The 16370-nt window shown below is 41.8% G+C and overlaps 1 protein-coding gene across 1 annotated transcript in view; it reads left to right on the forward strand.

The window, feature by feature from the left end:
- The window catches only part of CCDC33 (coiled-coil domain containing 33), a 77494-nt gene that overhangs the window by 57835 nt on the left and 3289 nt on the right, over positions 1 to 16370 (forward strand). Inside the window, exons 20-22 of the mRNA XM_075273684.1 lie at positions 3796 to 3917; positions 7170 to 7259; positions 7337 to 7453. Coding sequence (XP_075129785.1) covers positions 3796 to 3917; positions 7170 to 7259; positions 7337 to 7453 — 329 coding nt within the window. The remainder of the gene's footprint in view (positions 1 to 3795; positions 3918 to 7169; positions 7260 to 7336; positions 7454 to 16370) is intronic.

Genomic DNA, 16370 nt, shown 5'->3' on the forward strand with positions numbered 1-16370 from the left:
AGCAAGAGATATATTATATTTTTATTAGTAAACTTCATGTGGGTGAGATTAGGGTAGCCACCCAGGAGCATAATTGCCATATCAGTCCATTCAGCTAGAATTTCATTACTTCCTAGCCCAGAGATACTGAGCTAGGAAGTAATGAAGTAAACTGTATGTTTATAGAATTCCCCTTGAAATAGACCATTGTTTCTCCACTGGCCTTTTTGTAATATGACACACAGAACTTTGTAAAACATTGGTGCAAATTTGCCAATCCTGTCTAACATGTGGATATCATAAATTTAGAACAGACAGTCTAAAGATTTGGCAAATGTATCACACTGGCTTATGCTCAATGATACATTTTGGTGCATCATGCTCGACATATAAGTTCAGGTTCAAATCTGCATCAGAACTTGTGTCCAGAGCTTCCGTCAAAAATCTGGGACCAAGCCATCTGGCAGAATGGTGAGCACTATAACGGATACCGGATGGACCCCATTATGTGGGATCTGGTGGGTTCTTTTGGTGCCGTCATTTTCTGGACCCATGTTTAGCATTCATTTGATTGTTTTGTTCCTACAGCTAGGGCTGGACCAATCCTGAACGAGCACGATGCTTGGGTGTGCAAGCATAAGTGCCAATGTTAGAGTATATAGAAAAAAAAATATATAATTACTCTCACTCAATAACAACTGTACAATAGTATATAAGTAAGAGATATCGCTATTCTGTTACCATTCCAAGTCCAAAATTGCAAGCCCAGTATTACCAATAATAAGAATACCATATGGCCACACATTACCACTACATATGGCGCCACATGCAGTATTTCTTGCTACTTTAAACCCCATGGTAATAATGCCCCCTCCCGTGCCCCCTCATGGTAATAATGTCCCTGTTTGGCCCCCATGCAATAGTAATAATCCATTTGTATGCTCTCATATTATAACAGTGCTCCATTGATACCTCCTTATAATAGTATTGTGATTCCCCTTATTATGCCTCCATATTATATTTATACCCCTTGATGCCTCTTTATAATAGTATACAGTTTTTTTTCTCAATATAATACTACTGTTATATCTTCCTCTGAACCCCTAAATAGCACTGTTAATAAAGTATACTTGCTCTCTTTCACCTGTTTGTAGTTCCAAATTTAGAAAATAAAACAAAAAAAACAACGTACACATCCCTAGCTCCGATGACATGTGCACGTTTTTTTGCCTTCTGTCCAGAGTACAGCACAGGAGGAGCAATACAATAACATCATCGCGCTTCCTGATCCTATGATCCTGAACTCTAGAAAGCTACAGGCTTAAAGGGGTTGTGCCATTATGAACACTTATCCTCTATCCACTGGACAGGAGATAGGTGTTCTATCACTAGGGGCGGATCAGGGGAATGGGCGAACGAAAGTAACCCTAAAGTCTCCGTGTGAATGGAGTGCTAGCTAGGGTCCATTACATATTTTATATTGGAGTCCAGGAGCTTCATGTTTTGCCTAGGACCACCATATTTTGGAACAGTATAGTTAAGTTTCTTAATACACATCTATTTTCACTGTCATTTAAAGAGCAATGAAGAACAGAGGCACTTGATTCAAACGTAGAGACTTCTTTAAAAGGGGGACATTTAGGTTGTATCTGTATAGTGACAAGGGCCTGGCATTTTCTACACTTTCTACAGTAAACAGCTGTAAACTCCATTGCTCAGTAAATATGCTAGAAAGGTCCAAGGCCTTAGATGGTAGATTTCGAGCACTAACAGCAAAATCAAAATATCAATATTAGTTAAGAAGTGTCCATGTTAATACAGAAAGCTGTAAATGTAGAATTTTTATGTTCTGTTATTCCATGTGCAGCGTCTTAACTATAACCCTATTTGAAATATGTTGTTTTCTGTTTTATGGATAAAGCCATGATTTTTTCTTCCACATTTGCTGTAAGATATATGACTTTCTATAAGTGGGTGAGAGGTGATATTAATCTCAAAGCAGGGAGTGATGGAACTATGTAAGTAATAACACTATAATAAGAGGTAATACAAATGAAAGAGAGCACAAGGAGTGACAGCTGTAAGCGAGACCATTAGTGCACATCTTTAGCGAGGAAACATTGAATAAATCACTCTAAATGCATGTCTGGCTGAAAGACTTTCCTTGTATGTATTAGGCAGTTTTCATTAAGTCGCCGGATCTGCTTTAGTTTCCAATGTGCAATATATCAATAAGTCACAAATGATAAAAGCCGAATTATCTGGGCTATCACCAATGTATAGTTAAATGCTGTATTATTGTATTATTTTAGTGTAATGATTGTGCAAGTATCTGTGATAATTTTCCATGTATATAAAGTTCATCTCATAAGGAAGGAGACTGATAGACATAATTCTTCCCTGGACCAAAAGAATAAAGAAAACTTTGTGAAATATTTGATACATACTGGTAAAACAATACCATGTAAGGTTTTATAGACCTGGCTATATTATTGTGTGCTGTGGATTTCACCCTATACATTTGGTGATGCAAAATATCTCTTGTAAGCCATCTCAGCAAAAAAACCACCCAAAATTATGTTTTTGCTGCAGGTTTTTCTGCCAGTTGTATTCCATGGGTACATAATTCACATGCTGCAGATTTACAGCTCACGCATTTCACTACAGCTTTTAGTTGCAGCATTTGAATGAGAGTTGTATAATGTCACCCACAGCACTGCTACAGTATATTGCATCAGGTTATCCCCCGGGTGATTTTATGGCACTGTGGGTAGCCTTCCAGTGATCTACAAGTTATCCCATTTATACTGTCCTGTACACTGCTCACAGCCATGTGCATGGATCATAAAAGAGTGGTTTCTGGCAGACTTGTGCATTTACCTAAAAGGCATGTCATGAAATGCTGCATTTCCCATACTACTGCAGAGAATATGTTTGACATGACTTTCCCTAGCAATATTAGCCATTTGCCGTGTGCGTTGTTGCCATGGCAGCTGCATTCTGAAAGGAATTGTCTGTAATAAGAAAACCCCTTTTGGCCAGGGCCGCACATTGTCGAAATGCAGTGTTTTGGCCATAGTGGAAACACGGTGGCAAAAAAACCACTCTGTTTTACATTACCTGCAAAGTGGATGGGATTCTGACTAATCCCATCCACACATTACAGAAAAAAAATCTGCAGCCGAAATGCAGTAATTTCAAAAACACAAACTTTATTGCAAATCGTAGCATGTCAGTTATACAATATATATGTAAATGCTGACGTTTTCCATATAGGTATAATAGAAGCAGAGAGTCCGCAGAGGAAACCTCTATGGACTTTCTGTGAAAATTGCAGCAGTATAAAAAAAATGTGTTTAATTTCCGCTGTGGTATTTTCCGTAGCTTTATGTGGGGCCTTAGCCAAATGGTGAATCCCCACATTGCGAAAAGACTGTTTTACAGTACCTGCAAAATTGAGGGGATTTTGTCTCAACCCATCCACACATTGCAGAAAAAAGTTTGCATCGGAAAAGCTGCATTTTCAAAAACGGCTGTGTCTTTGAAAATCGCAGAATGTCAATTATACCTGTGGTTACCCGTGGAATCCATAAACTATAATGGAGGTCTACTATGGTTTCTGCCCGGTCTCCATCAATTTTATAGTGAAATCATTGGAGAGAAAAGTCTTACTTGCATCTCTCCACTTATTTTAGGCGGAATGGAGTTGTGTGTGGACCTAGAGTTACATCTTTATTGCAGATACAAAACATGATTGATTGAGGCCTAACAAAGATTTATCACCATTTCATGCTTTCTTCATTTCCTCTCTCCTAGGAGCTCGATCAGACACTCTTCAAGGGGAGATATATTCTACATTGCTGGCTGAGAATTCACGTCTAAGAGAAGAACTGGAGAGAGCTCGGATGACTACAACAGTATTACCACAGCAAGTTCTTGTACGTAGTCATTTGTTATTTAGTAAATGTAGTTTTTGAAACATCTAGGCAAATCAAGATCAGAGAAACAATATTAATATCACAACCATATTATGAATTTCTCATTTAGGGTACACAAGTCACCATAAGTTTGAAACATATTTTTGTGCTAGGCATCAATGACTTGTGTGTAATGTTACTCCAAAGGGCATTTCCAGCTATGCAGATTTTTCATGCTAGTAAGATAAATGAAGATAAATTATAAGCAACACATTTATTGTCTGTGATTGCTTATTATTAGTTTTCATACACGCTTGACACGCTTGATGGGACACAAGTGATTCATAATATTTTTTCATTTAAGCATGACTTAAAGGGCTTGTCCAGGAACTACAGTAATTGATACTTATGACCTATCTACAGGATAGGACATTGGTATCAGGTTGGTTGGTTTCGGTTGGAGTCCAACACCCTGATGGGATCACCATTGGAAGCCATATACTAGGTATAAGGCCAGAAGCAGCCCTGCTCATATTCAAGAGAATGGGAATGAGGCTGGAGATCCAGACACCACCACTACAATGTACGGGCCAGAAGCTGTATACAGTGTATGGAGCTCTGTGCACTGTAGCAGTGGTGCCTGGATCTGTAGCTCCACTCCCATTTGCTTGAAGAGCAAAGTTGGTTTTGACTACTCTCATACTGAAAACCTATTCTGAGGTGTGTTATGTCATGATCACTTTCAGCTGGTCATTATAGTAATGGCAAAAACTATTTTACTTATGATAGGGACATATGGATACCTCCGTATGTTGTAGAGGTCCTAATTAGATAATTAATTAACAGGCCTAGATGGACTGCAGCCATCTTCTTCTTTAGGCCTGGAGAACTGATTAAAGACACAAGATGGTAGTGTATCAAAAGAGTTCTGATTTTATTGTAAGAAAAAGGTAGTTTAAATACATTACAGACAAAGACCTGGCTTGGCTATTCTAATCAGTGCAACATGATTGGTTATAGAGATATAAGACAAGCCTGGCACATGGCTATTGGCTGAGGCTCATTATAATCTGCATCTCATTATAACTTTCCACACTGGGATGGACTTTCCCATGAAACAAAGAAGGATTCAAAATACTTATGTGTGAGCTAACATCCCAGACTATGTCTATATGTATATATCATGACAAAAGAGATAAGATGACACGTTCCATAGACTCTGTGTCTATACACTCTAAGTGACCTTCATATACCATAAAATATGACAGAGTGCCCAGATACCATAAGATTAATACTTTTGTTGGTTATGTGTCCATACATCATGTAAAGGAGATAAGAGATATACAAAGTCAGCTGCATCTTCTTAAAATGAGGCCCTTGAGAGATAATGATTAGCAACCTATGCATTAACGTTCATTATCACATTCCTTAAAGTCTAACAAGGGACCTCCTTGACTTAAGCAGAAAAATACATACTTATACAGTTTATATGTGAAAGAGTACAAGATGGCTGCCAAAATACAAAGATGGAGGACTTAACTCTAACATTTAGGTTTTGTTAAGTATTACAATATTTATTAAATAAAATACCTTCTTGTAAAATAAAGAATATCCCTAGAGACATCTTCTGACACTGCAACATTTTTATTTATTTGTCAAAGGAGCTATGTCAGGGCTGTTTTTTGCAGGAGTTGACCAAAACCAAAATCAGGAATCTTTGTGCTATTCCTCCGTCCAGCAGCTGTATAGCATGTGCATTTATCATGCAGCTACCAATCTATGATTGCTATGCCTACCGGCCAAACTCTGGCTGTGTCTGCTCAGCTTGGGAACCAGAGCCGGTCAGTGACTGAAGTAGGTTATTTTAACCTGCCACTGACATAGATCTTTGCCTGTGATGTGTCTAGTATCTAGACTCCTGTGCTCTCTGATCTCATTCCCAGTACTCTGTTTATCTGCTGATTTCCCGGTTTATTGATTCTGGCTTGTCTTCCTGGTCTACTCCTCTTTGATGATTTAGCTTTATCTGGTACCTCATGGACTCAACTGTGACTGTGACTACTGGAATTTCTCTGCTTTCGCTTGGCTATTCTTATACTCTCCAGGTTTCTGACCCCAGCTATTGTATTATTCTCTCTGGCCAACAAAGGTTTTCAGATTTTTTCCTGCAAGTGCAATTTTTTTTCTGAAACATAGTTCCATGGACCAGGGGTGTAGCTAGGGGTTTGGCATAGGGAGTACAAAATTATCCAAGTGTGCCCTCAACCCAGTTATTGCTATACAGTGTCCATATAGTGGTAGATACTGACTCAGGGCTCAGCAGATAGTATATTTTACAGTGTTCACCGTATGGGAATAAAGAATGCTATTTTATAGTGGTGGTTTATGTGCACATGGGGATACTTAACAATATGTTTGTTTATTTATTTTTGCATACATAATGTATTTTTTGAATATGAAGGTGTTTTTTTAAGTTTTTATTATTTGTTTATTTTTGTGTGTTTTTTACTATGTGTTTATATGTTTTTCTTCACTTTTTACATGTCTCACAAGGGGACTTAAAGCTGGAATTTCAGATTCCCTGTGCAATGTCCTGCAATTGTACTGCAGAACATCGCATGTGGTCCATTGCAACCCCTCGGAACCTGCGCTCTTATCGTGGGGGGTCTGAGTGGTGACAGGGAAGGATGATCTTAATCCGCCAGAGATGGAGCATCTTCTGACTCCAGCGGCTGGTCCTGGTCCTTGGCTTCTGTACCCGATGCATTACAGCTCTGTAGTATTACTGAGTTGAGCATTAACTATACGCTCAGCTCAACGTAATAGTACGGCACAGAGCATTAAGGGGTTAAGTAAATACAGTACAGGAAAAATTTTGTGACTTATGACCACTCTGACTTTGACCACTCAGTCATATTTTCCATCTCGTCTATCTGGGCTGGCCTGCCATGAGCACTTCTTCCAGCCATGATATCTCTGTGTTTTAATGCATATGGCATTTTCGTAGGTATAATTGATATGCTGCAATTTCCAAAACCATCGGTTTTGATAATCGCAGCGTGTACACTGCACATATTTTATCACAAAGTGGGGAAGGGATTCGCTAGAATCCCCTCCACTATACTGTGGCTGTAGCCACACGGGGCCCCAGCCTAGTCATCTGTATCTTTTTTCTTTTTGTTATGTACTTGCATTATTTAAATATATATTTTTCTATTATATTGAATGTAATATATCTATATGGTTAAAATAAAAGTGATTTCTTTCTTCCAGATCCAAGAAACATTTACTGATAGCGAGAAATTTTCTCTTCTTAGTAAGCTGGAAAAATCACAAGCAAGAGTCCAAAGCCTGGAGAGAGAGGTGACAATTGAACTATGTGACATTTGTAAATATAATGCTTCATTGTGGGTTTTACTCCTTGTAACTTTTCCCACCAGCTGGAGGAGGCAGCTCGACGATGGGGTCGGGAGAAACAACAACTTCTAACTCAACTTTCTGAGCAGCAGGTGGGATTCAGCCGCACCCAGACCACAATTCTTCATCATTTCCCTACGGTAAGGACCATGTTCTGCTCTGCTAATTATGGATAGGTTATTGGAACCACCATGTTACATGTCTGCAAGTTCTTTATGTTCTGCACTGGGTCACTGGTAAAATGTATATTTTACTGTACATTGTCCCATCAATGTTTGTAACAAGTAACATTTCAAGATATCCTTTGAAGAGATTTTGATGGAAAGTCATGAAGAATATTGTTACATAAAGAAGAATACCCCCAAGTTTACCTTAAATGTGTACTTATAACACATTTTGTGTAGGCTGAATATTGTACACTAGTATAACAGCAGTATTGGAACAAGGGATCTAGGGCACAAGGGATCTAGGGCCTTTGGCTAAGTTCACACGCTATTACGTGTGTACATATTCCGGGGCAGCCGCCGTGATCGGATGCCGATGCAGTGCACGGCATCCCGTCGCGGCTCTCCGCTTCGGAGTAGGCTCAAATGAATGGGCCTATTCCGGAAAGAGGTGTCGCAAGGCGGACGCCGCGGCTGAATCAGCCGCGGAGTCCAGCTGAAAAAAGAGCATGTCAATTCTTTTTGCATGTTGCCGCTCAGGGAAAAAATTAGCCTGGTGGTCTACATAGACCTCCATTGTGATGGGGTGGATTATGACGTGGATTCAGCACCATAATTTGACCCTCTTTGCCCATATGAATGAGCCCAAAGTAATGCGCCAAAATCTATTTTCATAACATGGGATTTATTTTACAGCAGCCGACCTGTGAATTGCTCCACTTCCAGGACAACCCCTTTTATTCAGTATAGCAGTTTGATAAGTATTTTAACCAGTTTATTATATGGACATGCTCTCCTGTTCCCCTGAACCTATGTGGGCACATTACCTAGCACATTTTGTTACATTATCAGCCCCTTCAATATGGATGACAGTGGGAGCCCATCACATTGACAGCTACCCCAAAACATCTTCTGATATTTGTCAATGGTTTGCCATTGGATTTCTAAAAGTAGATAATCCTTTTAAGTAAAACAAATTTTGCCTCTAGTCTTTTATAATCTCTTTTGCTGCACTGTTTGCTTTTATCTCATAAAAACTCATAAAAGTGGGTTTATCTCATTTACCACATTTTTGATAACCAAATGTAAGTTTTATCAACATAAAATTGTAATGAAACTGTCATGAACTCTTCTTACTCTCATCAGTCACATTTTGGCTGCCATATTAGACTTTTTCTTAGTGTTCTCTTTACTTTTCAAGGTGACATGGAAGCTAGATAAACAGCCCATACACTTTCCCTTCACAGCTTTTTATTTGCTCGGAGAATTGGAGTTAATTCCATATCTGAGTAAATGTACAGCCGGAGAGGCAGAAAGTGTTATAATAAGGTTCTATATTTGTCTTCAGTAAATTAGTTAAAGTTCATGTCCATATTTGGTTTCTTAAAGTTGATCTGTTAGCTTAATATGCTGACGTTCTGTTTATAAGGGAAGCAGGTCCACAATATCAGTAGTCAGAATGGCACAAAACATGTACCATTTTGCTAGTAGCAGTGGTACCGCCACCCCTTTTAAAGTCTTTGGGGCTGATGGAGGTAGCTGAATGCAGTGCTCAGCTATCTTCATCAGTCCCATAGATTTTGAGCAGACATGTGACTACACAAAACCTGTCCTTGTGGTGGAACCCCAATAGATCAGACACCTATCACATAACCTGGGGACAGGTAATAAGTTGTTATTGCGGGAAAATTGCTTTAATGTCTTACACAGTATATTGTTCAATACTCATGATCTTATTTTAGTTACTGAGCCATATAGACACAAGTATGCCATTTTAGTCTTAAATGTCCTTGATGACTCAGGCAATGCTATTTCAGCTTGAAACATTGCCCACAGTCTAAGCACGAGCATAGACTTGTATAGGCATAGACAAGACTAGTGTAAGCTGCTGATCTTATTTAGGCCAGGGCCCCACAATGCGAAAATGCAGCGTTTTGGCCACGGCGTAAATGTTGCATCAAAAAAACGCTAAGTTTTGCAATACCTGCAAAGTGGATGGTATTCTGGCTAATCCCAACTACACTATGCTGGTATCTTCCATATAGGTATAATCAGGGTATAAATTCAGCAGCGTTTTCCTCTGCGGACTTCCTTTGAAAAATGCTGCAGAAAAAAAACATTGCATTTCCCCCATGGTCTTTTCGTTAGCCTTTTTTTGCTGATAATTGGGGCCTTAGCCTTATAGTGTTCTGAAACAGAGGGTAAAGGTCCTAATATTACATATATGATGCTTGGCACTGTGCTAGAGCAGAAGCCCCTAAGGCATTGGTAAGAACAACTTCATTACTCCAACCTAGGCAGCGAGGAACGCCAAAATTAGTGTAAATGTTATTAAGTTTGGTACCAGGCGTTGTCTCCAACCACACCCTGGCTGACCATTTTTACAAAAGTGGCACACTGATGTAAAAACGCCACTTGCAACTATTTTAGTCGCAAGTGTCATTTAAAAAGTTGGAAACCGCTCATTTGTGACTTTTTTTGCATTAAAAATCTTGATGCAGAGTCTTAGGCCAAGTTCAATCGGAGGAATCTGTGACGGATTTGGGAGTGAATTCTACCCCCCAAATTTGTGGCATATTCCACACCTAATCTGCTTGGCGCAGATTCCACAGTTTAGGAGTCCCTGCCGATTAGGCCAGTTCATGTGGTACTAACCAGGAGAGGAATGCTGCAATGGAATACCAATGTACTACAACCTATTGTAGCAATCATGTGGCTGAATCCAGCGGCAGGAAACGAAGAGGATTTCTCTTCATTTTCTGCCTTGTGAGCCTAGCTTTAGTGTATCTGCACTGTGGTGAGTATACTCTTGCAGGTATATGATAAGATGATTATTAGTTCTATTTTGTGACACATTGGGTGGCACTTAAAAGGGTCGTTGGGTCTGTGAGAGAGGCATTTAGAAGTCTGCAGGTCGCAGTACCTGGATGACATATTGGTATACATCCCTGGTAGGAACGCAGATGACAGCGTCCCCCTGGGGTGTGATGACATTTTTAAACAGTTCACCCAGGTCCACATCCTGATGCATTGCCAGATGTAAGTGATGGGGTATGATATGGTGACTGCCCAAGGCCCGGACTTCGTACCCTACCAAGAACAAGATCTCCTTGGTCAAATCCTCCATCACAGCAATCAAGAATACTGGAGCATTAGCACTGAAGTGTTTGCCATAATTCCCTTTCATAAGAAAGACATGAATACAGCCAATGGGAAACTTCAGGCCAGCTCTAGATGTTCCGCTCATCCTGCTTATTCCGCTGCATTCTCTTTGAGACATGTTCACAAGGAACAGAATGGCTACCAAACAAGACAATAACCAAGAATGAGAGGAATAGGTAGTGGTGGCTGCTATTTATACCCAATGCTGCTCTCTGATTGGTGGAAATAAGGGCAGGGCCCTTTTCTGATTGGTGGAGAGCCAAACCAGCTGGCAGCTCATAATGGCTATGACCTCACAGGTGGTTCTATAGTTCTGGGCAGTACCACTTTCTGATTGGTGGAGAGCCAGACCAGCTGACAGCTCATAATGGCTCTTTCCTCATGGGTGGTACTTCTTTTTTCTGGGCGGTGCCCTTTTCTGATTGGTGAAAAGCCAAGGCATCTCAGAATATTTCTTAAGTGGCTTTTCAGTTAACTGACCAGTTATGGTGACCTCTGGTGGAAATTCAAGCAAATAAAGTCATCAATATTATCATCCCAGAAAGCCCCTTTTAAAACCTATAGCAAAGTTGCTTCATTTTCTTACCTTTGATATGAAAATAAAGTATATAAATGAAGGCTGTGAAGAAGCACATAGTCTTTAAGTAAAATCAGGCATTTAAATCAAGTCTTGCTCCTACAGCTTAGGGTATGTTACAGTATATCAGTGTAGACAATTTCCTAAGCTATACACACTGAAGCAGAAATTCCTCTTTCAGCTCTTGTCTACACTGATACAGTGTAGCAAACCCTCAGTGATGTCAGCAAGATGAGAGCTTAGGTGTAGTTGAGAAACATATCCAGTATGAGCAAGAGCCTTTAGTTCAGACTAAAAAATTCCCACCCAATTTCTTTGGTTGCATGATGGGGACCTCCTAATTAGGGCCCCACAGTATATAACCCCTTTCTTAATCCACCCCCACTCTATATGACTCCTTTCTTATGGCCCTCCACACTATACGATGCTTTTTTTGCCCCCCACATAGTATCTGAACCCTTTTTATGTCCCCCACATAGTATCTGAACCCTTTTTATGGCCACCACATAATATAGCGGCCTATAATTTTTACTCAGTTGTCCACGCTCCTGTACAGGCTGCCCTCCTCTGGCGACTCCAGGGTGTGCTGTAACCGACGCTGAAAAACACTGACAGGCTTTATGTAGCACCCCGGTGTTCTGCGGCCTTGTGATTTAAATGCAGCGCCACCTAGAGGCAGCAGCGGATGGTGTCCAGGACAGGAACATGGACAGGTGAGTAAAATTTATCGGCTGCTGTTTATTGCAATAACTCATTAATTTGCAGCCATTGTGTCATGGAAGGTGCGGCCCTGCCAATGTCTATTCTTTTCAAAGTGGTTCACACTGAAAAAGTTGCTAAAAAATAGTGGCTTTTAGGTAAAGGGGTGGTCTGCTTATAAAGTGGAAGCCTCCATATAGTATAAAGGAAAGAAGATGAGAATTCTTAGTGTTCTTCTAGAGAGGTTTCACTGCATTGATATATTTATCTTTTTATCTTTTTGATATATTTATCTTTTTGATATATTTTGATATCTTTTTGATATATTTATCTTTTTATCTTTTTATTTATATATTTATCTTTCTTGATTTCCTGTGAAATAGTCTCTTTTTTCACATTCCTCTGTTATTCCACTCGTAAATGTTTGAATATATTTGTGAGACCTTCTCTCACTTTTCTATATTGTAGTTGTATATTTGCAGGCCATAATACATACTTTCAAACAATATAGGGCATTAGTTTAGCAAAGTTGGTTCTTTAGTAAAGTACTGACAAGGTTACTGACAGGTGAACAAAGTTATTAGCAGTAAGAAAGAGGCATGTCAGTAGCACGTATATGTTATGTCAGTCCAGGTAGCTGCAACGGGGCTAAGGGATTGCAGTAGGGAATCTCGCCCTGCACTACTCCCACTAGCTAACCCGGTCCCTGCCTCACGGGTGTAGGTCGGCTGTTCTCAGGCTAAACCTGACCCCGACAGCTCCTCTCTCACTGACACCGTAGGCCTAGAGGGAAGTGGGAGAAGGAATGCCCTATAAGATCTCTAGGGACTGGAGACTAAAGGGGGTCACCCCTAATGAACAAGTGAAGCTGCTACTGACAGGGACTGACAAGGGTGTGCGCTGACTAACAACACAAGCAGCACACAGGAAACATGTAGGAAAGGAATTCCCCAAACCAATATGGGAAGGAACCGTACACTAGGAAACAAACACAGGGAAACTGAGTAGAAATCAAAGGATAAGGCAATTCACTCACACAGTCAATTATACACGGAGGGAGGATTGGTGAACACAGAAGGGAAAACACACAAACCAACTTGTTCACCCAAAACCTCCCAAAAACCAACCACGGAACTTCCTCTATCCAAGATAACCACCTACTCCTCCTGCTAAGGCCTAGCAGTGTAGAAGAGACACTCAGCACAGAACCATGGGAGGCATGGGTTTAAATACAGAGTAGAGACCACTCCTCCCAGGTGCAAATGGGAGGACAGACTAATGAACCAGGAAATCAAGCTGCCTACCAACAGTGCGTGCGAGCAAGTCAGAAGGTGTGCACCAATACCCACGACACAAAATACTCCTAACAGGATCCTCCCCTCAAGGAGAAGACTCCGGATTCTCTAGGAGCATCCTTCTTCGGGAACTCCTTGTGGAATTTCTCCACGAGTCTGGGGGCTGACATATCCGACTCCAGAACCCAAGAATTATCTTCAGGACCGTATCCCTTCCATGCCACCAGATACCGTAGCTTCCCCCGAACATATTTGCTATCCAGAACTCGGGATATCTCATACTCCCCGGACTCAGAAACTGGTGGAACTTTAACTGGAGACGTTCCCTTCTTGGCCTTCTTTAACAAGGAGACATGAAACACCCGGTTTATCTTCCACCTTTTAGGTAGTTGCAGCTGCGCCGCCACTTCATTTACCATCTTGATGATTTTAAAAGGACCCACAAACCTGGGACTCAGCTTCTTGCTAGGAACCTTCAACCTGATATTCTTGGTGGACAACCAAACCATCTCACCAGGGAGGAACTGCAACTCCCCTCTCTTCCTATCCGCCTGGACCTTAGCCTGGTGCGACGCCCGCACCAGATTCTCTCGGATACGGGACCATACCCCTTGCAGCTTTTTAGAAAATAGCTCCTCCTCCGGAACTGGGGACGAAATGGAAGAAAATACTCCGAAAACAGGATGTCTACCACCGGAGCAAAAAAAAGGTGTGGTACCTGTGGCGTTGGAATCATGGTTGTTTAAGGAAAATTCTGCCAGGGGAAGAAAGTCAGCCCAATTATTCTGATTCTCTCGAACAAAACACCTCAAAAACTGTTCCACATCCTGATTCTTCCTCTCTGTTTGCCCGTTAGACTCCGGGTGAAACCCGGAGGAAAACGACAGTGTAACTCCCAACCTGCTGCAAAAAGCCCGCCAGAATTTAGCCACAAATTGCGGACCCCTGTCCGAAACGATCTCCTCAGGAAGACCATGCAACCTTACAATTTCTTTAATAAATGACCCTGATAGTGTCTTGGCACATGGCAGCCTGGAAAAAGGGATCAAATGGCACATTTTCGTGAAGCGGTCAACGACTACCCAAATGACCGTGAAACCCTTAGACACTGGAAGGCCCGTGATGAAATCCATAGACAGATGAGTCCAAGGTGCCTTAGGAGGTTCTAACGGATGTAGAAGACCGTGGGGACGGGTATGCGACGCCTTGGCTCTTGCACAGACCGAACAATTTTGAACAAACTGCAAGACATCCTTACTCCACCCTGGCCACCAAAAATTCCTAGACACCAATCTCATGGTCTCTGAAACCCCCGGGTGACCAGCAAGAACCGACTCGTGACACTCCCTCAGTAGACTTTGTCGGAGAGTAGTTGGGACAAACAGCTTGTTTCTAGGTATCTTGGAAGGTGCAGCGTGTTGCGCTTCGATCAAGGCTTTCTCCAATTTCGTGCCCAATACTGCTACCACCACTCCATCCCCAAGAATAGTGGCCGGCGCCTCTCGTTCCTCCTCAGTCGACATATACCGGGATAAAGCATCAGCCTTAACATTCTTTGAACCCGGCACATAAGTCACGGTAAAATGGAACCGCGCAAAAAATAGAGCCCATCTGGCCTGCCGTGCATTTAATCTCTTCGCCGACCCAAGATAAACCAAATTCTTGTGATCGGTAAATACCTGGACTGGCCTTCTGGCCCCCTCCAGGAAATGACGCCAATGTTCGAACGCTAGTTTTATTGCCAGTAGTTCTCTATCTCCGATGTCATAATTCCGTTCAGAGGCAGAGAATTTCTTAGAAAAGAAGGCACAGGGATGCGTACCCTCCTCGAACTCCTGAGAAAGTACTGCACCCACCCCCACCGAGGAGGCATCCACCTCCACTCGGAAGGCCAACCTCTCATCCGGCTGTCTCAAAATGGGAGCGGAGGAGAATCGCTCCTTCAATTCTTCAAACGCGGCTAGCGCCTCTGGCGACCACTTAGCACAGTCAGCCCCCTTCTTAGTCAAGTCCGAGATGGGTTTCACAACCTCAGAAAATCCCTTAATAAACTGGCGATAATAGTTGGAGAATCCCAAGAACCGTTGGACCGCCTTTAGGTTCTCAGGTCGCGGCCACTCCAAGACTGCCCTGACCTTCTCAGGATCCATCTCGAACCCCTTGTCCGATAGGATATAGCCAAGGAAACATAATTTATTGACCGCGAACACACATTTCTCCAGCTTAGCACTTAATTGGTTAACCCTCAGGAGATTTAAAACCTCTCTCACTCTCTCCCAATGAGTCTCCAAATCCGGGGTGTAAATGAGTATATCGTCCAGATAGACCACAACCCCCCTCCCTATGACGGCACTTAGTACATCATTAATAAAATTCTGAAAAAACGCAGGCGCATTGGTTAGACCGAAAGGCATCACCAGATTCTCAAAGTGTCCTAGGGGTGTGTTAAACGCTGTTTTCCACTCATCCCCCTTCTTGATTCTCAGCAAGTTATACGCCCCACGTAAATCTATTTTACTAAACCAGCGAGCTCCCGTAATCTGGCTGAAAAGATCCGAGATCAACGGGATGGGATAGGGATTCCGCACCGTGATTTTATTAATCTCCCTAAAATCCAAACAAGGGCGCAACCCTCCATCTTTCTTCTTTACAAAGAAAAACCCCACTGCTACTGGGGACTTAGATGGGCGAATATGCCCCACCTCTAGACTCCCCTCAATATACTCTTTGAGCGCCTCCCTCTCCGGAATAGTGAGATTGTACAACCTTGTCTTGGGTAACACTGCATTAGGTATAAATTTAATCGAGCAATCATAGGTGCGATGTGGTGGTAATGTCTTGGCTGCCCTTTCCTCAAAGACCTCCCTGAACTCACATATTTCTTGAGGCAAATTGTCTATAGACAAAGACATCACGGATATGGGCAGACATCGACCATTACACCCATGCCCCCAAGAAACTACTGTCTCGGTCTCCCAGTTGATAATAGGGTTATGCTGCTTCAGCCAGGGCCACCCCAACACTACTTGTGCTGGTAATTTAGACAACAAGAACAAGTCAATCTCTTCCCTGTGGCCACCCACAATAAACTCCAGACCCTCCACCTGTTTGGAGATGACAGATTGCTGTAGAGGGGTCTTATCAATAGCCCACACCGGTA

This window comes from Leptodactylus fuscus, chromosome 5 (assembly GCF_031893055.1).
Source record: "Leptodactylus fuscus isolate aLepFus1 chromosome 5, aLepFus1.hap2, whole genome shotgun sequence".
Taxonomy (NCBI): Eukaryota; Metazoa; Chordata; class Amphibia; order Anura; family Leptodactylidae; genus Leptodactylus; species Leptodactylus fuscus.